This window comes from Meles meles, chromosome 10 (assembly GCF_922984935.1).
Source record: "Meles meles chromosome 10, mMelMel3.1 paternal haplotype, whole genome shotgun sequence".
NCBI classification, from domain to species: domain Eukaryota; kingdom Metazoa; phylum Chordata; class Mammalia; order Carnivora; family Mustelidae; genus Meles; species Meles meles.
The window spans coordinates 95,919,493-95,944,349 of NC_060075.1; the positions used below are offsets into that span (position 1 = coordinate 95,919,493).

The 24,857-nt window shown below is 57.7% G+C and overlaps 1 protein-coding gene across 1 annotated transcript in view; it reads left to right on the forward strand.

The window, feature by feature from the left end:
- The window catches only part of ADCY1 (adenylate cyclase 1), an 89,033-nt gene that overhangs the window by 1,699 nt on the left and 62,477 nt on the right, over positions 1 to 24,857 (forward strand). The window contains exon 2 of the mRNA XM_046020936.1: positions 12,331 to 12,480. Within this exon, the coding sequence (XP_045876892.1) occupies positions 12,331 to 12,480 (150 nt within the window). The remainder of the gene's footprint in view (positions 1 to 12,330; positions 12,481 to 24,857) is intronic.

Consider the following 24,857-nt stretch of genomic DNA (forward strand, 5'->3'; position numbering starts at 1 on the left):
GGGGGCACCGAGGGCCCCCCCATGAGGACCCAGGGAGGTGTTCTCAGACGGTGATGTCAGGAATGCCCATGGTCAGAGGGATCATGGATGCACAGGGTAGACACGGGAAGTGTATTTTGGGGACCTAGAGAGGCCAGCACGTGCTGGGGGCTGGGAGGGGAGGAGGAAGGAATGGGGGAAGGGGCCTGTGGAGGTGGGGAGAAGAGAGGGAGAAAGTAGGGGGACCGCCAGAAGCAGAGCTGAGGCGGAGAAAAGGGAGGAGGGTAGAGGGCTCCCTGCATCCAAGGAGGGGAGGGGGGCTCCGTTCTGGGTGGTTCTCCAGCAGGCCCCTGGCTTGTGGCCTTGCTGGCCATCTGTCCTTAGGAGCTGCTCTTGGACCCTCCCCCCACAACCTTCCCTTCTGTTATGTGTTTGGCCCCCATGGTGTGGGGCCCCCCAGCCGGACGACCTCCCTACCAGGACCAGAAGGGAGGCCCCGCGGCCAGGTCAGCTCCGGGTGAGGAGGGGAGGTCTGAGATCTGGTGTATGAGGGGTCCGGCTGGTTCAACGAAAGGCAGTACTATTGTCTTTTACCGAAACAATTTTGTGTACAGTTTCTGGTCACCCCTTCTAGAGAACTGAGGGAGAGGAAAGGGTCTGTGAAGGTCTTGGGCCCAGGGAGCTCTGCTCCAGGATAAGATGAGCCCCTGTACTCCCGGGGGGCAGGGAGTCCATCCTGTGAACCTGGATTCTTAGGGAGCAGGCGTCTGGCGTTTGCTGCTGCTGGCTCCCTGGGCGACGCACACCCTTCCCGCCCGGGCCTCAGTTTCCCTACTGCAGAGCTGGCATGCAGGTGGAAAGCCTGTGGGAAAAGCCCTTATTCAGAGTGTCCTGTCACCTCCAAGTTGCTTTGGCTTCCAGAACGTTCCTGTTCAGATCCACACGTTGCTACTGGTAGCGGCGATGTGGACAGACAGGTGGGGTGGGCGCCGACAAACATGGTGAGGGGCCTGGGTGCTGCCCTGGGGCTGGAGTCCTCCATGGGCCGGGAGGCCGGTGGGGAAGGTGGGAGGCTCACGTACCCAGTGGGGCCTCTGCTGCCAGCTGCTCCACGGCCTCCGGCTGCCCTGCAGTGCGGTCATGTGCCCAGAGCCCCATGTTCCTCGGGAGCTGGTTTGGGGCAGGACCTGAGGTGGAGGCCCAGAAGGACATGGCGACGGTGAGTGGAGGAGTCTGTGCAGGGTGGTTGCCTTTGCTGGACCTTCTGGGCGGAGTGTCCGTGCCGTGGGCGGGAGAGAACTGCTCCTGCTCGGGGCACAGAGGCCGGGGGGATCACACAGGGTTGGGGGTCTCTCAGAGCCTCTGCCCCTCCACAGGGAGGCTCTGGGAGGTTCCTGCAGCCATCCTGCCCCGCCCTGGTAGGCCCCGTGCTTTGGGGACCCTGTGGCACCCAGGTTGGCCCAGGCTGACAGGCTGAGAGCGCCCAGGAGGTCGGTGACTGCAGGGTTGGAATTCAGGTGCTGCTCGACTGCCCTTCCCCGGGAGGCAGCAGGACCTTCTGGCTCTCGCTGGGCCCGTGCTGCTGCTCTCAGCGAGGGCACAAGGAGTTTGGGGAGACAGTCTCATTCCCCTCCAGCCCAGCGCCCAGGAGGAGCTGCGTAAATATTGACCAGGCTGGGACCTTCTTCCCGCCCGTTCCCTCCTGCCCACTGGTTGTATGTACACACAAAGCATGGAAATTCGTTTTAATTTAACTGAGCGATATGTCAGAACCGAAGGCATCCTGTTGGGGAACCTTGAAGTCTGCTCAGGGACTGTGGGGTGGCAAGCCAGGCTGGGGTGGGCTGGAGACCTGGGGTGGGGTAGGGGGACATGGGAGCGGTGAGGGGGAGGAAAGGGGGCGATGCCACCTGTGTGACCCTGCTCCCCGGTGGCGGCACTGGTGGACTTGAAGAGTACAGCTTGAGGACGGATGAGTGTGCTTGGGGACCGGGGACGGAGGGGGGTTGCTGGCAGTGGTGGCAGACAGAATTGTGCATGCCAAGGTCCTGGCCTTGGAGTGGTGGTGGGGGCAACGGGGTATGTCTGGAGAGGAGCAGTGGGCTCAGTGCCCCCAGAGGAGACCCCCGTGGCCCTGCCCCTCACAGCTGTGGGTGTGCGCATCGACCAGCTCCAGCTTCCTTCCTCCTGGGTGCCCTCCCCTCCCCCGCCCAGGACGGCCCCAAATGCCCACTTCTTGGCCAGGGTAGGGCAACATTGCTGTATCTTCTTGGGCTCATCCGGGGCCCCTGCTGTGGGCAGAATGGCTGCCTGTCAGTGGAAGGGACATGTATTTCCATGTCCTCTCTCCCCACTCTGAGCCCCAGGCAGGAAAACAGAAAGCACCATCGGGCAAGTGGGTGTTGGCGGGAGTTCCCCTGCGCCCCTCCAGGCCGTCTGAGCTCTGGGGAGAGCTCGAGTGCTGCTGGCAGGTGGAGCGATGTCACCGCCATCAGAGCCCAAGTACACAGGCGACCAGGCAGCTCACAGCGCGGCGCGCCCGGGTGTGGGCTGCCTGCTTCCCACCTGGGTTGTGCCGACTCCGGGCGCTGGGGCTCCTCCTCCTCATGGTAGCCGGCTCGCCCCGCCCCGCCCCCGCACCCAGCACACCCTCCGCCCCGTCCTCCCGCTGGCCCCTCCCCCTGACTCCTCTAAGTCCCCTCACCCCCCCCCAACCCACCTGGCTGGGCCCCAGCACCGCCTCCCCTGGCTCTTCCCCCCAAAGGCTGCGCCCCTTCTCCCCTTTCTTCCTGGTGGGACCCTTACCCAGCAGGACCCCTCCTTCAGCTGGACTCGCCCCTGCTGGACCCCCTCTCCGGGGCCTCCTGCCCTTCCTGCCCTCCACCAGGCCGCCAGGCCCTTTACCCAGGCTGGATGCTCTTCCCCGGGGTACCTCCCTCCTCCTCTTCCACCTTGGCTGGGTCATGTGGCTTTGTTTGCTCACCTGCTGGTGCACCCACCTGCCTCCGCTGACCTCGTGCTGCTAGGTGGAGGCTGGAAAGGGGAGGTAGACAGGTCGGACCTCCTGGCTCACCCCGGGCCATGTGAAGGTGAGGAGGGGGTTTCTCTGCCTTGGTTGGCAGTGACCCCAAAGATAGCCTCCCGGCCTAGGCTGGACCCCCCTGCCCCAGGCCTCTGGTCCCCCTGCAGAGCTCAGCTCTTTCCACCTTGGGCTTCCTGTTGCTCTGCTACTCCCTGAGCTGCAGGTGGTGGTGGGTGTCCCCTCCAGGCCTCTAGGTCTGTGTCTAGTGGGCACCCTGCTGGGACACCTGATTCCCACCCCCACATCTACCCGGTCAGTCCCTCGGTTCCCTTCCCATAACCTGGTCTGTTTCCCTGGAGAGTCCAGTTAGCCTCCCTCCGAGCAGCTGGCACTAACTCAAAGAAGTCCCTGGAATGGGTCAGGCCAGGGCAGAGGAATTGGGCTGCTGGGAAATGGGGCCTGGACACGGGGACACATCCCGCCTTCAGGCAAGGGCTGGCACCTGCTCCTGGCAGAGTCCTGGGGACTGTTGTCTGCTGCTCCCCTCACACCTGTCTACTTTCACACACAAACACACCCGCTTGCACACCCACAGGCCGTGCTGGTGCACACCGCACGTCACCCCATGTGTTAGCATTACCACGTTTTCGTGTGATGGGTATGTGCGTGGAGCCCTCCTGTCTGTGACCTTGGGTGGCATCAGAGACCACCAGGAAAGTGAGCGAGGCTGGGCTTCCTCGGGTTGGGGGGTTGGGCGAGTGGCCTAGAACATGGGGAGAGTGACAGGGCCAGGCCCCCTGGCCAGCCTGGGTCCCTGCCCTGGAGGCTCCCGTCCTGGGCCCCCCAGCCCCCGATGCATGGGACGAGGGCTGGGGCAGCCTGTCCCTTACCGCCATGCCTGGGTCCTCCCTGGGCCCACCTCTTTTCCCTAGACCCTGGACCCTCTGCTTCTGGGCTGGGGGCATCAGCGTCTGCTTTGATCTTTGGGGTGCTGGGGTCCAGGCTGCCTCCAGGCCTGCCAGGAGGAAGGCACCCAGCTGATGAGGGGGGCTTCCCGCTTCCCAGTGCAGTCGGCGTGGGCCTCTGTGTGTGCACACGCGGGTGTGTGTACGTGCGTGTACGTGCGTGTATGGCCGAGCACACGTGTAATGCGCGCACCTTGGTGGCACATGTATGAGTTTCGTGCTCGTGTGTGTGCAGCCTAGTGCGTACATGCATGTGTTCACACACACGTGTGCATGTGCGTGTGTGGTAGTGTTCTGAGGCCTGAGTCCCACGGAGACCTGCGGGGTCTGAGTATGTGGGTTTGAGGCTGCTTACTGTCCCCGCCGCACCCAGGACCCACCTTGCCCCAGCCCAGCTTTGCGGCAGGTGTGTGGGCCTAGAGCTTGGGAGCAGGGACAGCAGCAGGGCGGTTGGGAGTCTCCGTGTGGAGTCAGGGGGCCTCTCCTCGGTGGGGGCTGGGGCTGGGAGGGGAGCCTCACCAGGTAGGAGCAGCCACGGTGACCATGTGAGTGGTGCGACTGCGACCCGCCCACGGGGTCCTGACGAAGCTGCTGAGGAATCCCGGGAAGTTACCTGGGTGGGGGGACAGGACGCCCACGGAGGGACCCAGGTGCGGGCAGATTGGACACTGATGTGGGGGACCCGAGTGCGGCGGGACGGGACGCCCACAGGAGGACCCCGGCACTCCTCTGCCACCCGGGTGCCGACTTGTCCTCGGGAGGCGCTCCCCGCGCACAGGCTTCCTAGCGCCTCTGCCCGTGTGAACGTGCGCTCTTCGGGGTGGGGGCCTTGTGCCATGCTGGCATCTGGGTGAGGGCGTCTGCTTTGGAAGGTTCTGCAGCCCCGGCCACAGCGACCCCGCACCATGGCCTTCTGCGGGGCTGTCAGTGGTGCTTCTCCAGGGGTCTTTGCCTGGTTTCCTGTGGGAGGGAAGCACTCCTGTGAACGCCTTGCCTTCAGGAGATGGAGGGATCTGGAATCCTCACTCCGGGCGGAGCCCAGCAGCACGAAGGACCAGAGGTGGAGCCGTCTCCAGGATCCATCCATTTGGCTCAAGGGCTTAAAAATATCTCCGATTTTTATGTTGCCATAGATCTCCACTTAACAGACACCAGGGGGCGTGTCCCCCCCCCCCCCCCCCCCCCCCCCCCCCCCGTGATCCAACAGGGCCCTGGGGGGCCGTGGGCGGGGCTCATTTCCAAAGTCCGTTGTGTTCAAGCCTCAGACCTGGGCCGTGGTGGGAGAGTCCCTCTGTGGCTAGAGCAAGTGGGGGTCCAAAGGTACAGGAGGACGTCGGAACGTCCCAGGGCTGTGGCCAGGAGGTTGGGGACACAGAGACCCAGCAGTCCCATGGTGTGGACAGGCCGTGCCTGAGCAGGCGGTGAGCCGGGGCTGGGGTGCCGGAAGGCCCTTACGCCAGGAGCCGTGCTAGTAAAGACATCAGGGGTCACAGAGGAGATGCCACTGTGATCTCGCCGTGCCCCTGGGAATCTGCCTCTGGGTGTGGCAGCCACAGCCCAGACAGCCCTCAGCTTCAGGGCAGGAGCTCACGAGAGCCCATCGGGATCGTTTTTTTTTTTTAAAAAGAGGCTGTTCTTTTTTTTTTTTTTTTTAAGATTTTATTTATTTATTTAACAGAGAGAGACAGTGAGAGCAGGAACACAAGCAGGGCAGTGGGAGAGGGAGGAGCAGGGAGCCTGATGTGGGGCTCGATCCTGGGACCCTGGGATCATGACCTGAGCCGAAGGCAGATGTGTAATGACTGAGCCACCCAGGTGCCCCTTGTTTTGTTTTTATTATGGAAACTTCCAACACACACCCCAGTAGAGTAGCGAGGTTAACAGAGCACTTTCCTGGGGGCGGGCGGCAGCGTGGACACCTGTCCGTGTCCTTCCCTTCCTCCTGAGGATGCGAATCTCAGAACACTTTCATTAGTTAGACCACAGAGACACTCCCAAGCAATGACGTGAGCTTAGAAACACACTCTGAGCGATGTGGGAGAGCCGGATGGGAGCACGGGGAGGCAGGACCCCATGGAGCCCCTCTGCGTGCAGTGGGGTGAGAGGGACCCCGCTGACCAGACGCATGAGACCTTGCGTGGCATGGGGCCGTGTGTTGATTTAATAAATGGGATGCTCTGTGTGAGGTGGGGGCTCTGGGGTGCAGGCAGAGCTCCACCCTCTTTGTCCTGGGGACGAGCTGCCCCGGGGGAGGGTGAGCCCACCTGCCCGCCTGCGCCGCCCGCAGGAGAGGCTGTCATCCTGTGCTGGGCAGTGGTGGGTGGCAGCTTGAAACTGGAGTGAGTTCAGGGGGGATCTTGGGGCATGGAGGGGAAGGCACCTGTCCCCACACTCTGAGAGTTCCAGGCTGGGTGGCCCAGGCTGCTGGACAAGACCTGGCTCCGGCGTGAGCTCAGAGAGGCTGGGGTGGGGGGCCGGGGAGGCCTCGCGGGGACACTGGACGATGAAGTGCAGGCAGGTGTTCAGAATTTCTCGTGTGCACCATGTGCTCACGTGACCGGGGCTCCTGGCCCTGCCAGAGAACTTGGCCAGGAGCTGGCATCTGATCCCGGCTCTGGCATGGGGGCGGTGGGTGAGGTCCTGCAGATAGCTGTTCCAAGCATTCCTGAGTGATGGCGAGGCTCTGCTCTGCTGGCCGACCGTGGGGGTGTGGAGGACAGGGTCGGAGGTGCACCTGCTGGGATCGTTGCCCCGCACCCTGAGAGCCACGAAGCAGCGCAAGTGCTAGGAATGCTACGGAAAGATCACGGGTGCGGGGCACACTGTGGGCTGCCGTGTCCTGCGGCGATCGAAGCCATGCTTCTGGTGCCATCCCTGACCGGCAGCGCGGGTGCCCGGGAAGCCCCAGCCGGGTTGCTCGGGGCAGGAACCCCAGACACAAGGTGGTCTCCTGCTTTCCCACCTCGGCTTTCAGGTGGTGGCCCTTAACCTCTTGGCCGGGTCTATAGCTCTGGGGTCATGGCGGGAGTGGAATCACTTCCATGTGCCAGACCCAGTCCTGTTCAGTTTTCATCCCCCTCAGGCTCCGCTCAGAGCTCATGTCCCCCGATGTGGTCATTGTCCATGTGGGAGGGGTCTGCCTGCCACGGTGGACGTCGGGAGAGTTCATGCTGGTTGATGACCAGGGCTCCAGGAACATGTCGGCTTTTTCCGTCTCTGCACCGGCTCTCCCCATCATCCGAGGGACCCAGGTGCCCACTGCGGGGTGGGGCTGGGCTGCTCACCTAGGGGCAGAGGGCTGATGAGCCTGTCTGTCCATGCACACCTGTCTCCAGGTGATCTCATCCTCCCCCCGCGCATTGCCTGTCTCCCTGGCAGTCTGCCCCTGTCCACAAGGCAGGGGTCTACTTTAACTCATTCCTGCCCCTCCTGGCAACACAGGAGGGCCCCTGGGCAGCTATCCCTGCACGTACCCCCTGCAGCCCATGTGCCCTGCTGATATCCAAGGCTGTGCCTCTCGGTCAGCGTGCAGCGGAGCTGACAGGAGCAGGACTTCCTGCTGAGGCAGCGGAAGACCACGCTGTCCAGTCCCGTGGTCCCCGTGCTCTGCAGTCAGGTGGGAGGAGGACAAAAGACGCTGAAATGCTGTGGGCTGCTTTTCCTGCCACAAGCAGGCAACCTGGTTGACAGCTTCTAGAGGTTTGGTCATTCACAGTGATGCTGGTTCCCTGACCAGAGTCCACTTGCCCACAAGCCACGGCCATTACTGCTTCAGACATGTCTTGGGTAGTTCCCAGAGGGGTCAATGTGACACCTGCAGAGCAAGCAGGCCTGAACAGCCTGGAGCATACAGAGGCCCAAAGCCCAGCTCATGTTGTGTTTGAGTGGACGGATGAATGGGTGTATGGATGTACAGATGGATGGATAGATGGGTGCGTGGATGGATGGATGGATGGATGATGGGTGGGTGGATGGGTGCGTGGGGATGGATGGATGACTTGGATAGATGGGTGGGTGGATGAGTGGTTGGAAGTCTAGATGGATGGCATGGATGGATGGATAATTGCGTGGATGGGTGCATGAAGGATGGATGGAAGGAAGGATGACGTGGATAGGTGGGAGCACGGATAGATGGGTGGGTGGGTGGGCGGGAGGAGGACGGACAGATAGGTGGGTGGGTGGACGCATGGGTGTGTGGAGTTCTTCCTGGGGTGTCCTTCACAGCCCATCTAGGAAGGGTGGGGATGCAGGCAAAATTGAGAGTCTCCTCTGTTGTGTAGGCCTGCAGGGGGGCCGAGAGGGAGGGCCTGGGAAGGACAAGGACCTGCCCCCTCCCCCAGTGCTGATTACTGATCCCAGGGCAGTGAGATCTGGTCCACACATGCACGTGTCTGCGGGCCATGTCGCCATGCCACCGGGGGCTCCCCCCAGGCTCAGCCTGCTCAAGAAGGCATGTCACTTCCCATGTCAGGCTGCATCGAGGCCTTGCCTCTGTGTGCCTCTGAGGGTCATGGGAAAGCTGGGGTCACTGCCCACCCATCTGACCCCAGATGTGGGGACTGGAAAACGTCTCGCAGGATCCCATCCAGACAGCCCGGAGCAGGTGGCAGTGCACATCTCCCCTTGTCAGCAGCATGTCCCGGCCTGGCCCCTCGCTATCTGTGTGCCCTTAGTTATTCATCCAACAAACATCAGGGTGCCAGGTTCACGAGAGGCTCCATCCTAGGCTTGGGGGGCCGTCGGCAGGCCCGACAGGCCAAGACCCTCTCAAGGGGCAGACGGGGCCGGGAACGTGGTGAGTAACTGAACCCTCGTGTGTTGGAAGCTGGTAACAGCTGTTGCAAACAGCAGAAGGAAGGAGTACAGAGCTGGCTCCCGGGAGGCTCTGTGATGCACAAGGGCTCAGAGTCTGCTGCTCTGAGAAGGTCACGTCTGAGCTGAGCCCCTGGAGGCTGGGCATGAACCAGCATGGTGGGAAGAGGACTCCTGCCCAGGGAGAGGCTCTGAGCAAGGCAGACCAGGCCGGGAGCGCATGAGGAGGACAGGAGGGCTAGGGCCCACGGTGCTAGAGGCCGGGTGTGTGGGACAGTGCATGGAGGCCAGGTGTGTGGGGCAGGTGAGCTGAGGCCAGGTGTGTGGGGCTGCAGTGTGTGCACTGGCTCCTTCAGCCCGGGGCTGGCCCCACTTCAGCACTGGTGTGTCTGTGGAGTGGATGCTGGTGGGAGTGGCGAGGACCAGTTCTTGGCCCGAAGCCATGGGGTCGTGCGGCTACATGCCATGGACTCTGGGGGTGTTGGTTGGGGCCTTGCTTCCCGGGACCTCCTCTCCTCCCACAGTCCCCGCCAGAGGAGTGCTGAGCAACCAAGGCAGGAGCACAGTGCGTAAAGGACAAAGAGGGGCCTGGTGTTCCTGGGGGCAGCATGCCGGGGTGTGACCTGGTGTCCTGCGTCAGGTGTGGGGTCAAGAGCAGTGTGTGCCACAGCCCTCACGTGGCCGGGGAGCAATGAGGAGGGACTGGGCCTGGCAGCCCTGAGACCCCCAGAGTTAACAGCTGGAACTGGTGGGGGCCCGTGGAGGGGCGAGGTTTCCTCAGAGCCACCTGGGGAGGAGGGGGCCTGCCATGGGATGAGGGGCGGCTTAGGGCGCGGACCTCCAAAGGCCAAGCTTGGGGCCCCCTTGGCCTGTTTTGCCTGTGGGAGTCTGGCTGCCAGTGTGAACCGACACCACGTCTGGGCCACACCTGCCAGCAGGTGACTCTGGGCACTGGTCTCTGTGTTGTTACCCTCATCATGGCTGGTGGTGAAACCTTTCTGTGGCCCATTGGGCGGTGGCTGTGCCTGATCATGGGGTAGAGGTGAGTGAGGGAGGAAGGGGAGGGCAGATGGGCAGCAGACACTCAGCGACCAGCCTCTGGGCCTCAGTTTCCCTGAGTGGATCATCATGGTGGGAGGAAAGGGAAGGAGTGATGCGGGTGTGTGTAGAGAATTAACCCGGTCTGCCCTCACTCTCCTGGCCGCTTCTCCCTTGACCCCATGGTCTGCCCGGTGGCCTGTGTCCTATCTCTGCCCCACCTCCCTGGGGACACCACATTTCTGCACTCGCACTCCTGGCCGGGTGAGGCCTTCCTCTCTGGAAAAGCCTTGTTTGCTGGCCTGGGAGGCAGGGCTGGTAGCGTCTGGCCCCGTGCGGTACTGTCCGTGGTGCTGACCCCTCCGCGTGGAGGTTGCGGGGCGCCGGGTCGGGAGGGCGTCTCAGGACGGTTGGTGCCATGTCCCACGGGGTGTCCTGTGTCTCTCTGGTTCCCTTGCCTTCGAAAGGTTCCTTCGAGGCCAGGCGGGGGCACGCAGAGCCAGACCAATCACGTGTCCACCGGGAAGAGCCGTGTGCTCTGTGCGGTGACGCAGGACTGTTTGGATGTTTGGAAAAGTGCCTGTGATGGTGCTTGTGGGCGTCTTAGCCACGTGCAGTGTGCATTTAAATATTGACTCTGCAGAGCTGCCCTCCATCCTTCCACGCGCTCTGGGCGTCCTGCCGCCTGCGACAAGTGGCTTTGTGAACAGTGTGCACTGATGATCCATCTGCAGACAGAGCAGATGGACGGCCTGAGGGGACACTGCTCTGGTCACCAGGACACGGCATGGGCCCCGGGACGGCCACGCTGGCCCCCTGCCCCCACCATCCTGGGCCTGCTGAGGGGCTGGTACAGGCACCGCAGATGCAGGTCCCCCTGCCTGGCACCTGCTTCAGGCGAGGAGCGCTCCCACGAGGGTGGAACAGCGGGTTTAGAGGGACACGTGTGTGTGGGACGCTGTCCTGGTGGTACGTTCCTGCGTCCTTTGAGACATGATCTCAGCAGGCATACGTGAGCCTGGGGTCCCCCGCGTGCTGGCAGACTCTCCCGTGTTTTGGGGGAGGAGTTCTGTGTGAGGCCCTGGGGATTTGTGTCCCTGGCTTTCTCCTGTCCTTTTCACCTTTTGGAACAGCTCTGCTGTTTGCAGCTGCGGCCCTGTGTGTCCCTCCTGAGGGACATGTCATTGAGGCTGTCACACTCCCCAGTCCTCTGTGCCAGTCTGCCTGCTGAGTCTGTGTCCCTCGCCTGCTCCCAGCTCCAGCTTCTGGCCTCACCAGGTGCTGCGGGTTCTCCGTCCATGTGGCCTTGTGGTCTGCCCTCCCTTGTCCTGCTGCTTGTCCCGGGCAGGGCCCTCTGGCCAGGGACCGCTGCCCACCTGTCTCTGTTTGTTTCGTCCCACTTAATTGTGTGCGAGTCACAGAGCCTGGTGGAGAGCAGTGGGGACGCCCGGACCCTGTAGGAAGTGTGTGTGTCCCATCAGATGTCGAAATCCGTGCTCTTTGTGGAGGCCGAGGGCAGTGGCTTGTGCGATGCTCATACACACAGCAGCCCCTTGGGGAAGTGGGTGCAGAGCCTGGGTTGGTGCCATGGCCCTACTGGTCCTGGGCCCAAGACTGGTGGCACAGACCAGCAGAGGAAGCTAGGTGGGGAAGTGGGGTCTGATCCTCTCTGGGTCTGCCACGACCTGCAGCACGGCCATTGTGGGCTTCCGGGTGGTCTGGACGGGTCGTGAGTTAAGGTTGCTGAAAGCCGACATCCTGCTGGGCCCCCTTCCTGGTCCAGCAGATGCGAGCCTCCGAGTCTGGGCTGTGGCCGGTGCCTCAGGCGGGTCTTTCTCGCTGCCCCTTCCTTGATTCTCATCCTTGGAAGGGAGTGGGCGTCCAAGGGTGTGGGCCGAGCAGGGGCTCCGGACGCTGTGTTCCCTGGACGGTCACTCATCCCGACAGCTCCCTTCGTGCTCCCGTGTGATGTGGTCCTTTCTTTTGCTTCCCATCTGCTCCCCTACACTTCCCCATTTGCGAGCATCAGATCTCTCCTGGCGTCATGTTTTCTCGGATGCTGTCCTGGGGCGGCTGTCACGTGCAGCCCAGCCCAGCGGCCTGAGCGGCAGATGTCTGTCCCTCTCAGGCCTGGAGGCTGGACGTGCGGAATCCCGGAGTGTCCTCCCTGGGTCCTCCCAGGCTTGTTCCCCTGCATGCACGGCTGTGTCCTGGACCCTTCGTGTTAGGGGGACACCAGTCACACGGGCCTCCCCAGTGACCATGTTTTAACATAATGACCCCTTGGAAGACCTTATGTCCAAATGCAGCCATGCTCTGGGGTGCTGGGGGGGACGCTCCCTGCATGCCGTTCCGCTCTGTGACTGCAGGAAACGGCCGTGCACGGTGGGTCCCGCCGGCACACCCCGCCATCCTAGGCTGCACGGTGGTCACACGGGAGGCTCGGTGGAGGGTGTGGGAGCCGCTGCCTGGCTAGCGCCCCACGTGCACGGTGCTCTTGTTCTCTCCTTCCAGCTTGGTGCCAACGCCCTGCTCTTTCTCAGCGTGAACATGTACGGGGTGTTTGTGCGGGTCCTGGCTGAACGCTCCCAAAGGAAAGCCTTCCTTCAGGCCCGGAACTGCATCGAGGACCGGCTCCGGCTGGAGGACGAGAATGAGAAGCAGGTCAGTGCGGTGGGGCTGCGGGCTGCAGGGACGCCGGACATGGGGGCGTGGGGTGGGGAGCATGGGGATGGGGGGTGGTGCATGGGGGTAAGCAGGGGGGAGGGAGCACAGGGGGAGCACGGGTCAGGGAGGAGGGGAGTGGGGAGCACTGGGTGGAAAGCACAGGGTGGGGAGGGGGGCACGGGCTGGAGAGCACGGACCTGGGGGCACAGGGCTGGGTGCGGGGTGTGGAGGGTAGTTTGGGCCTAGCGTGTGGGTCAGGGAGGGGGGGAGTGCGGGCCTGGGGGGCGGGGCAGGGAGGGGGGAGTGCAGGCCTGGGGTGTGGGGCAGGGAGCACAAGGTGGGAGCACAGAACACAGGGTGAGGATGGTTGGGGCGTCGGGCCCAGGCTGGCCCCCTCGGTGAGTCCGAGGAGACCGGACTGCAGTGGGGGCCCCTAGATGTGGAGATGGAGGGTCTGCCACCCTGTGAGGCCCCCAAGCCTCAGTTTCCCCATAGGTGAGACAGGTGCGCCCAGGTGACGCTATAGGGCTGGGAGGTCAGGGAGCACGGCAGAGCCCGTCGTGGGGGGTCGTTGCCCTGGAGGGGGAGGAGCTGTTTGAGTAAGGACTGGGGGGGTGTTCTGCTTGTGGGGGCGGGTGTTGGGGTGGGAATCTGGTGGAATCCGCTTCTGCAGAGCTGGGAGGTGGGGGCGATGAGGCAGGTCCTGGCTGGCGCTGGTGCAGGTGTGCTGAGCCCTGACCTGCTGGCCAGAGTGCCCTACCGGGAGGCAAAGCCTGCAGTGACCCTGAGGGTGTCCCTGCGCTGGTGGTCGTCATGGCAGCCCTGCAGCAGCAGCTGGGCCGTTAAGCTGGGGCACACCTGCCTGGCTCCTACCACAGCCTTGCTGGGGCAGCAGGACCACCCCCAGTCAAAAGGGTGAGAGGGACCACCCCCCACCGCCCAGAGCCACTGTCAGCCGTGTGTCCCTGGACTTGTCCGTGTCAGCGGTGTCTCCTGGTCCACTGCTGTCCTGGGCCCCCATGATGGTCTGGGAGCTCCCGCCAAGGCCCATAACCGGGGGACGGGGTTTCCAGGCTCTATCGGAGTGTCGGTGGCCGAGCCTTGTGTCTGTGGGGGCGGCAGATGGGCTTGCTGGGTATGCACGAGCCCACTGGGCTGCAGGTGCCAGGCGTGGAGTATGGGCTGCACGTTTAAATGCACGCACGTGTGTTTCTTTATAGACACCGTAACAATACTTAGTGTTGACCGTGAGGGTGTGTGATGGTGTAGAAGCACACGGTGTGTGTGTGTTCGGAGCGTGTGTGTGTATCAGTGGATGGACTTGACTGTGGGAGTTACATATCTGTGTGTACGTGTACGTGCACACGTGTGATGTTCATGCATGTGCATGTGTTGGAGGCACACATGCGGATCTGTGTGCATTTGTATGTGTCTGTACATATATGTGTGTGTGTGTGGCATGGGTGCAAATGTACGTGTCTCTGTGTTCACATCCACACGTGTGGGTTTGCATTCGTGTGGACTCTGGTTGCCGAGGTGTCTGTATGTGGACAGGGGAATCTGTGTATGTACACACGTGGGGTGTGCATGTGTGCACACGTGTGTATAAATATGTGCAACAGATTTATACATGTGTACTATGTACATGGGTGTCGATATAAGTGTGCGCACGTGTGTGCATGCGTGTGTGCAGGTGTGTGTGGACGTGTGATGTGTGGGTGTGTGCATGTAACTATGTATAAGTGTGTGGAAGTGTGCATGCACACGTGTGGCTGTGTGTCTAAGTGTGTGCGTGACTGAGTCCTCGGCTGGGTCCCGAGCATTTCTGCTGCTGGTGTCACGCCCACTGATGAAGAGGCTCTTGACCGGTTCTGAGACACTCGAGTGTGGTGCTGTCATCCCCCCTTGAGCGCCTCCTGACGTCCTGGAAGAAGCGCCGTTTGGGGCCACCCCCGTGTGTTTCTGAATCTCCCTTTGCCGTCCCTCCTGGCTCTGTCTCCTGTGGGCTTCCTTTCCAGTGACTTTCCTTGCTGGGTGTGTGTCTGTTTTCATGTCTTCTCTTACGTGGGCAGCCTGTCTCCCAGACTGCGTAAGGTTCCAGCCCTAACGCGTCTCCCGGGGCTGCGTGCGCCTCCGGACTCGGGCTCGGCCGCTCGGCGATGGCTGCAGTGTGGACACGCCTGCGTGCACGGACTCCCATCCTGTGCCCTGCATGTGCCGCGGCCCCGGGAGCCAGGGGTCACGCGTGCTCCTGCCATCACGGGGCGGTGGTGCGGGCCCAGCTCGTGTGCTCTGCGTGTGCTGTTGCACGCGGGTTCGGAGCAGCTCTGCCCAGCAGGGCGCCCGGACGCGTGGTGGCTCGGGGCTGCGGTTTTTATGCGGGAAGTCTGCTCCGCAGTGAGCGCCCCCAATCCCGCCAGCTGGCGCGGTGCTCCGTGTCCTCCAGGTTTGGTCTCTGAGCATCTTTTCCCACGTGGTGGTCATGCTGGCGTCCGGATAACGATATTTTCGGCCTTTTCCGCCACGGGCCCACCAGTGCTTCAGCTGTAGCCCGAGGCGGCCGCTCCGTCTTCCGCAGGTGCATGCATGTGACTGCGCTCTCAGCAGTGACTTTTAGTCCCACGTGTTAGAAACGTTATCCGCAAGAGCACCGTGGCTCACAGAGGCTGGGCGTCCCCTCAGTTATGTTGCGGAGGCAGCAAATAGGACATCACTTCTTTCCCTGGGCCTGGGGGTATTTTCCAAATCATGCCGTGCTCTGTTTTATCTCTGCGTTACCCTCAATGGCGCCCGCCAGTCTGTGGGTGGGGAGCAGACGCGGGCCCAGTGGTCGGGTTCTGGGGCGTAGACCGGCGATGCCTGCCCTACACTGCTAGGACCGTGCCTCCCGGCCGCTGGGGCATGCAGATGGCCGCTTGTCCGTGTGCTTTTGTGCTTCTCCGTGGCGCGTGCTTTTGCATCCCTCCCGGCCCTTGCTCTCGCTGTCCCTGTGGCTGCAAACGAGCCGCTCGCTGTGGAGAGGCTGGGCTTCTTCAGGAGGGATCCCTGTGTCTCCAGCTCTGTTTCGGTGGCCTCGCTTTGCTGTGTGTAAGAATGCGCTTGTTCCTAGTTCCAGAACTATCAGTTACTTCTCTTGGTGGTTTCATCTGGTGCTTCGGGAACAGGAGGGTGAGTGCTGACAGGTCCCTTCCGTGTGTCCCTGGCCTTCTCAGGACTGGGTAAGTCAGGACCGTGACCTGCATGCCTTTCCTGTTGGAGCCTGGGGTTTGGGTCTGTCACACAGCAGCGGCTCCCAGGAGAGCTCCGTCCCCTCTCCTTGGGGTCGCTCCCTGCCCCTGGCTGGCCCAGCTGATTTCAGCTCCCGAAGCCCAGTCTCTGGGATGGCCCAGACAGGCTTGGCCCCTCTTGGGGGCTTCAGGTACCTGCAGGCACCTGGCCCCTCACTCCGCCTGGGGACGGCCCAGCAAGCAGGCCCAGGGCAGCAGGAGGTGGCTGCGGCGGCTGTGGGTTACAGGTGAGGGACATGTGACCGAACGGCCTTCTCAGGGTCGGTGTCTGTTTTCACGTTGTGACTCAATTAGCGAAGAACCCAATTTAATAGCCGCTTTTAGGAAAAAGCTCCACCCTGAGCTGGAAAGAGGGCACACTGGTGATGTGTGAGGGGATATTAGCAGATGTGCTCAGATTCCGGGGGCGGGGGGGGTAGGGCCACACCCCGATTCCGAGGAAAGTTTCGGAGGATATGCCCCAGTTCTGGGAGGGAGTCCTGGGGGGACGCAGCCTGATTCTGGGACAGGGTCCTGGGGGATAGGGTTTGGTTCTGGGAGGGGGTGCCGGCTGGGATGTCCAGCTCTGGAATGACCACTGTGTGGTGGCAGGTGAGCCCACTGGCTTCTGCAGGTGGCGGCAGATGCTGGGGTGGGGGGGCGTTTAGGAATGGGGTCTCGGGTGACGTGAGCTGGGGGAGGGGTGTAAGCAGAAGCCGATGCCGGTGTGCGCGGTGCGTGGTGGTTGGGGTGGACCTTCACGTGTGGCCTCAGCTGTGAGGACCCGGGAGACGAAGGAGGCAGGGTAGTGTGGGCACACGGCTGCATGCGGGAGCTCCGATGGGTCCTCGCAGGAAGGAGAAGGGCTCAGGCCGAGGTGAGGACTTGGAAGCAGGGGCGGGCGCCGTGAGCGTGCACGAGCAGGGCCGGGGAGGCTTCCCGGAGCAGGACACGTGGCGCCTCAGAGCACAGACCAGGTGCTCCATCCTCCCCTGGGCTGTGCCTGCAGGACTGACCTGGCTTGGGTGGCAGCGGGCTTGCAGGAGGAGGGAGAGGGAGGGAAGAGCAGGGCCCACGCTGAGGTGCAAACCCCTGGTGTTAGAACCTGTCTGTCCCAGCGGCGGGACAGGACACCGTGGGACGCACGGCTCTGCTCCAGAATTGGACCGGAAGGCACTCGTCTGTGATTTGCAGATCTGATGCCAACACGTTCTCCACATTGTTCTGTTCTGCTTTGGGGTGGATCGTGGGGTGTTTGGTGCCCCTCTGTAGGAGCTGCTAGTCGCTCCCCTCCCCCCACATTGTCATTTAGAACTAACAGCCTTGTGTCTGCGGAGACAAATCTGGAGGACAGTACAGCTGGTTTGCTTGCAGGACCTGAGTGAGCGTTCCTGCCCTGCCGGCAGAGCCACGGGGTCTGGGCGAGGTTGGGCAGGGCCGTCTGCCACACCAGACGCCTACCCTACTTCTAGAAGCGTCTCTGCCGTACGTTGAGAAGCTCCCTGAGTTGCCAGTGTCCCCCTGGCTGACTCCTCTGGGAGGGACTTGGTGTGTGGAGACCAACCCTCCCACAAATCAGCGTGGACACGGGCCACTACAGCCCCTGCGCCGGGTCGTGGCCGAGCACAGGAGGGTGTGTGATCCAGAATGTTCTTCCTGCCCGAGTTCACACCCCGATGCTTCTGTGCTGTGGTCTGGTCTGTAAGGAGTTTATTCCATTTTCCAATCTGGGGCTGGCTCAGCGTTTCTGACTCGGGAGTGACAGAGTAGCCATGGCAGTGTGGGCACAGTGGAGGCCCAGGGCCCCCAGACCAGCCATGTCCCCCCTTCCCACCCTTGGGTGTCCTGAGCCACGCTAGGCTCGGCTTACGAATGCCGAAGATCTAATCCTCCGAGAGGACTTGGAGGGTCTTTTCATAGGGGTCTTTCACTTTCAGAACAAAAACGTCCAACGTTGGGTCTTTGAAACAGAAAAGCCTTAGAGCAACTGACTGGGAAGAAAGAACAGACACCTAGAGGTCTCAGGGACGGGCAACGCGGCTGCAGACAGAGCCGAGCTAAAAATAGATACGAGGGAAACACTCAGGAGGCGTCGGCACCAGAGTATTTGAGAACGTAGACGAGAGGCGCCAATTCCCACAAGGTGTCCACTCCTGAAACTGATCCGAGAAGCAAACGAAGGGTTGGGAAAGCCTGTGACCTCTAACTTGTCGACTTGGTGCTAACAGTCACCTCCGGGTCGGGCGGTTCCCCCATGAGCCACATGGGCAACCAGGGAAGATGCCCTCCCTGCCCCCATTGTCCTGGGGACACATGCGGAGGGTAACCCTCCAGAGTCGCCAAAACGCACACAGGGGGAGTGGCCCCTGCTCCCAGGGCCGTTTTTGTGGGTGCGGTCACCCTGAGGCCCTTGGCCTCCTGGCGCCGAGCGGGGAGCGGGTTGTGTCTGGACCCCTCGGCACACTGAGATGCCGTGTATGGAGCTCTGAGGGGGCTGCAATGACCAGGTTGTCATCCCCACGATTGCCCGGACTCCACGGAAGCAGAGCTGAGGTCATAGTGCTCAGCCCCATGCCCCTGCAGCACCTCAGGCTCAGGTCGGCACCAGCCCTTCTGACTTGTGCCGTGGGGTGCGGCAGGCACGGGACACCCTCCGTCCCTTCTCCCGCACGGAGCCCGCTCTGGAGAGCAGGGCCTGCCCAGCGTCCCTTCGGCCGTGCGTGCGGGGTGCTTGCGGTGGGTGGTCCCACGGGAACAGGTGGTCAGCCCTCCTTCCCCCCGGACACTTCATTTCTGCCTGCACACGAGGCAGGTGCCTCCTGGGGGGTTCTTGAATCCCCTCGGGATTTTCTCAGGGCTCGGGCGCAGAGACAGATGTCGCTTTCTCTTCCTCTCAGGGCGCTAGTCCTGTCAGACTAGGATCCCACCCTTTGGCCTCTTTAAACCTTACTTACCTCCTGAAAGCCCCTTCTGCAAATACAGTCACGTTGGGGATTAGGACTTCAACCCAGGAATTCTGAGGGGACACGCTTCAGTCCGTGGCACCTGCCAAGTTCACGCAGAAGTCAGGTGCGTGGTGTGAAGGTGAGGAGAGGCTGGCCTTACGTCCTGGCTGGGTCATGGTCATGAGGCCCCCTGGCGCCCGGGACTAGGTGGGCCCCCGGCCTCGGGGCTCCCTACGTGGCCTCTTTCCTGGGTGCCACAGGAAATAAAACTGAGCAGTTGGAGGCGGAGAAGCAGGCCCGGGCAGATGGAGGGGGCCTCCGCATCTTGGCTTGTGGGGTTGTAAGTTTGACAGCTGAAGCAGTTATGGGATTCCCCTGTGGACAGTCATCCACAGCTCCACACATCTGAATGCATGGCTCATGGCAGGCTCTGGAGATGCTGGGCTGCTGGGAGGCTGATGCCAACCTTCACTCGGCAAGACTTGATGTAACTGTGCGTGGGACACAGGTCCTGCCAGTCTCCGCGGGGTGAGCCACGGGGATGATGGAGGGGGGCACCCATGGGATGTATAGTGTGGAGAAGAAACAGGGCATTATTTGGCTGGGGCTCTGAAGGATGTGTAGGAGTTTTCCAGGTAGAGGCTGGGAAGTGGGTGTTCAGGCAGCTAGATGGGGGGTCACTGGTGTTGTATATGACATAGGGCAGCAGGTGGTGACTGCATGCTGTTCTGTGTTCCTTTGGCTTGGAAGGGGTCGTGATGGGGCTGGAACGGCTGCCCTGTTGAGACCACTTGGGAGTCTCAGCATGTTCCTGGCTCCACACTGGGGTCTAACCTTGAGCTCCGAGGCTGTCACAGCTGAAGAGCATGGGGATGGGGTGAGAGGCCTCTGAAGGTCACCCCGGAGCTCCCTGGTGACCTCCTCCCCTGACACTCCCCACCCCCAGCCAGGACGCCTGTCAAGACCCTGATACGAGCTCAGCCTCATGCTCTGAGCACAGGGTCCTCCGCTCCCCAGGCCCTCCTGTTCTTCAGACACTGATCAGTCATGATTCCAGAACACGGTCTGGCCGTTTACAAAGCCCAGTCCCGGTTCGTCATCGTAACAAGGAAAATGGGCGTGTTTGATCGTCCCCTGTTGGAGGACACGTGTCAGGGATCTGGGATGGGTTTTCCACGGGGTCTGTCAATTCCTGCCACCCTCAAGAACTACAGTTGTTACTTATTTTTTAAATTAAGAAGAAACAAGCCTCACTGATCTATAGTTCACACACCATCAAATTCAGTTTAAAGGTCGAAACTACTGCCTGAGTTTCCCATATTTACAGTCATCCTCACAACGATCTAACTGTAGAATGTTTTTGTCGTGCCATTTGGCAGTGACTCCCCACTGCCCTCCCAGACCAGGCCACCCCTTGGTCTGTGCTGTGTCTCCGTGGACTTTCTTGTTCCGGGCACTCTGCAGGAACGGGGTCATGTGGTGCGCGTGTGGCCTCTGGCCTGTGGCTTCCCTCCCTGAGCACGGGGTCTGGGGACATGTCCACATTGCAGCCCGTGAGCCAGAGCTGCGTGGACGTCCGGTCGTCCCCACTCGGTGCCTGTCCCCAACAGGCTCCTGAGAACGCTCCCGTGTGAGTGTCGGGTGACAGTGGTTTTTGTTTCCCTCGGGTGGATGGCCCGGAGTGGAGTTGTGGGCCACGTGCAGGCAGTTCGCACGCGGCTTTACCATTTCCGTTCCCACCAGCAAGGTATGAGTGTTTTCTTCACACCGGGATTCATCGTTTTCCCTCAATGGAGCCTTTTAGTTGGCGCTCATTACAGGTGTATGTGGGGCTGTGAGCCACAACACGGAGGCATCCCGTGTCCTCTCCATCTCGCTTTCCCGGCAGCAGGGGACTGAGCAGGGGCGGCCAAGACACAGAGCACGCCTGTGCTGCATGGACCCCCACACCTCCTCCCCGCTGCCAGCTTGGAGCTGTTGTCCGTGTCCGTAAATGTGTCATCTCGGAAATGGACCTGCGTGGAGTCCTGTGGCATGCAGACTCGGAGTTGGCGTCTTCCACGGTCTGCCGAGGGTCCATCAGGTTCTAGCTGTCAGCGGCTTACCCCCTTTGCTTGCCAGCCGTGTTCCGTGGTGTGGATGGGCCTCCGTTGGCCTGACCGCTCACCTGCTGGAGGACATCTCGGTGGTTTCCAGTTTGCGGCGATTGTGAACGAAGTTGCTGTGAACCTTCCCGCAGTTTTTTGTGTGAACGCGAGTTTTCAGTGCTCCAGCGTGAACGTCTGAGAGTACAGTTGCTGGGCCATGTGGTGGTCGCGTGTTCAGTTCACTGAGAGATCGTGAAGCTGCTCTCCACAGTGTTTGGATGACGCTCCACTCCCAACACCAAAGCATGAGGAACCCCGTTTCTCTGCGTCCTCACCAGTGGGTGCTGGTGTCACTGGTGCTGTTGTAACACTTCTGATAGGTGTGCACCAAAGCATCAGGGCGACCTGAATTTGCATTTCTCTGGTGGCTGTGACACTGAACATCTTTTCATGCGGTTATTTGCTGTCTCTGTGTCTTCTTTGGAGAAATGTCTGTTGATGTCTTTTGCCCATTTTCTAACTGGATCGATATATGTATCATCTGTCTGTTTGTCTGTCTGTGATCTACCTATTTGTCTACCTATTATCCATATGTCTGTCTCTCGTATGTATCATTTGTCTTTCTACAATCATCATCATGTAGCTCTCATTATGGAGCGGTGAGGGTTCTTTATGTATTATAGATACTAGTTCTTTTGCACGTATGTGGTTTGCAAACATTTCCTCTCAGTCAGTAGCTTGTGGTTTCATCCTCTTAACGAGGTCTTTCGCCGAGCAAATGGTTTTGATTTTGATGAAGTCGGATTTGTCAATTTACCCTCTTATAAATCCTGATTTTGGTGTCAAGTCAAAAACTCTGTGGCCCTAGATCTCAAAGATTTCTCTTACATGTTTTCTAAAAGTTTTATAGTTTAGGTTGAAATATATACTCTGAGTTAATGTTTGCATCATGTGTGAAGTTTAGATCCAGGCTCTTTTTTTTGGGTCCGTGGGTGTCCAGTTGCTCCAATGCCATCTTTTGAAAATGCTACATGCCCTCCATTGCCAGTTTTATTGAGATATAATGGACATAAAACATCATCCAGGTTTAAAGCATGATGATCTGGTATATGTATGTGTTGGGAGGTGATCATCACAATAAGCTTAGCTAGCCTCCTTCAGCTCACATAGTTATACACCCCCTCGCCGATGGGAAAATTTAAGATCTACTCTTCCAGGTTTCCAGTATGGTTAGCTACAATCACATGCTGTACATCACATCTCCAGAACTGACTTATTTTATAATTGGAAGTTCAGACCTTTTGATCCCCGCCATGTCCATTTTGCCTCCCACCACCTGAACCTCCGGCAACCACACAATCTCTTCTTTGTATCTGTGAGTTCAGCTTTTAAAGATTCTGCATATAAGGGAGACTCTACTGTATTTGTCTTTCTCTGTCTTACTTTGCTTTGTGTAATACCCCATAGGTCCATCCATGTCACAAATGACAGAATTCCCTTCTTTTTTTACGACTGAATACTAGTCCATTGTATGTATGTCCTGTACTTGTTTTCATCCATCCAGGGACACTTAGGTTATTTCCACATCTGGACTGTTGCAGGTAATGCTGGGTTGTATCATAGTTCTGTCTGTCTCTACTGAATTGCTTTTGTACCTTTGTCAAAAATCCATCAGGTGCCTTTGTGTGAGTCTTTCCAAGGCTTGTGCTCTGTCCCATTGCTCTGTGTGTTTCTCCTTCCACACAGTCTTGGTGATTTTGATGATATAATCTCAAAATCAGGTAGAGTGATTTCTCCCATTTTGTTGTTCTGTTTCAAAATGTTTCAGTTATTATTGTTTCTTTGCTTTTCTGTATAAGTTTTAGAATAATCTGGCCTTTGTCTACTAAAATCTTGCAGGGATTTTGATGGGCTTTGTGATAAGCCTGTCTATCAATTTGGGGAATATTGACATCTTTACCATTTTGAGTCTCCCGAGTCCATGGACATAGTATGTCTCCCCATTTATTTGGATATTCTTCAGGTTCTTTAACCATTGTTTTGTAGTTCTCAGCATGCAAGTTCTATATGTGTTTTGATATATTTACTCATATTAATTCCATTTTTTGAGTAATTGCCAATGATAAATTGTAGTTTTGGTATCAGTGTCCATGTGGTCATTCTTAGTGTATAGAAATACAACTGATTTTTATATGTTGATCTTGTATCCTGCAACTTTCTGAGCTTTTGTTTCTGTTTTTGTTTTTCGATATTGTTTTGTTTTGGCATGGTTGTGCATAATCCTTCATATTTTTTACGTGGATCATCATATTATCTGCAAATATTTAGAGTATTATTTCTTTCTTTCCAATATGTGTGCCTTTCATTTCCTTTTTTTTTTTTTTAACCTTATTTCACTGACTGTACTTTCCAGTGCAGTTGAATAAAGTTGAATAAAGGTGGGAAAAGCAGACATCCTTGGCTTGCTCCTGGTTAAAAAAAAAAAAAAAAAGTTCAGTGTTTCAACATTAAGTGTGATATAATTTGTAGGCTTTTTCTGGATGTTCTTTATTAAGATGAGGAAGTTACCCCCTCTTTCTGTTTTTCTGAGGATTTCATTAGGAATTGATGTTGAATTTTGTCAAGTTCTTTTTCTGAATCAATTGTTGTGTGATTAAAAAAACCTTTTTATTTAAATATATGTTATAGTTGCAGTGTAATTACAACATACAACAATGTTACCTTAGTTTCAGGTGTAGAACATAGTGACTTGACAAGTTCCTAGTTATGCTAGCTATGCTCACCACAAGTGTAGATACGTGTTTTTTATTCTTTATCCTGTTGATATGGTGTAACATTGATTGATATTTCCATATTGAACTTGCATTGTATCCTCTGATTAAACTTGGGTCAAGTGTTATTATGATACGCTAATATTGTGTTAAGGGTGTTTACATCTGTATTTTTCAGGGATATTGGTCTGTAGTTTTCTTTTTATTTTGATCCAATTTTAGTGTTAGATAATATTAACTTTATATTGTGAATTGGGTTGTGTTCTCTTGGTGTAATGTGGTATCATATTCAGTAAAACCATCTGGATCTAGAGTTTTTTTTATATGATTTTTTAAATTAAGAATTCAGTTCACTTAATAGATTACAGAAGTATTCAAATATTTTATTTATAGTATTTATTTATTACTGGATGAGTTGTTGTGGGTTATGCTTTTTGAGAAGTTTGTCCATTTCTTTGGAATTGTCAGATTTATGTGTGAAGAGTTGTTACTATTCCCTTTATCCTTTTGGTGTCTGTAGGGTCTGTAGTGATATAATTTTTTCCTGATTTTGTGTATTTGTATCATGTCTGCTCTCTCTCTTTCTCTCTCACTGGTTTTGTTAGAGGTTTGTATATTTTATTGATATATTTAAAATATCACATTGTTTCATTAACTTTGTTTTTTTCCCTGTTTTCAGTTTCACTGATTTCTTCTTGTGTTTACTGTGCTATTCCTTCCTCTAATTTTCATTTATTTTGTTCTTCTTTTCCTATTTTCTTTAGATGGAAGCTTAGATTATTTATTTGATAATTTTCTCTTTTTTAATGCAAGCCTATAGTCTCCTAAATTTCCCATTCAGAGCTGCATGCCACAGATACTGGTGTGTTGTATTTTCAATTTCATTCAGTTCTGTGTATTTTTAAAAATTTCTTTTGGGATATCCTTTTGGCTCCTGGATTGCTTAGAATTATTTTGTTTAATTTCTCAATATTTGGGTTTTTTTCCTACTATTGATTTCTAGTTGGAGTCCATGATTTTCAAAGGCCATACTCTATTATTTGATTTCTTCTAATTTGCTAATGTTTGTGTCATGATCCAGGTAGGATATGGCTTGTCTTGCTGTGTGTTCTGGGAGTGCTTGAAAAGAATGTGTATTCTGCACTTCTTGGCTGAGGTGTTTTATAACTGTTGATTATATATACTGTTGTATGATGGTCTTCCTGAGCACTTTCGTATCATTGGTGGTCTTTGTTCAGCTTTTATATTGCTTAATTTCCCTCAGAAGCCCTCAGCTAACGTTGCAGATTTGTCTCTTTCTTCTTT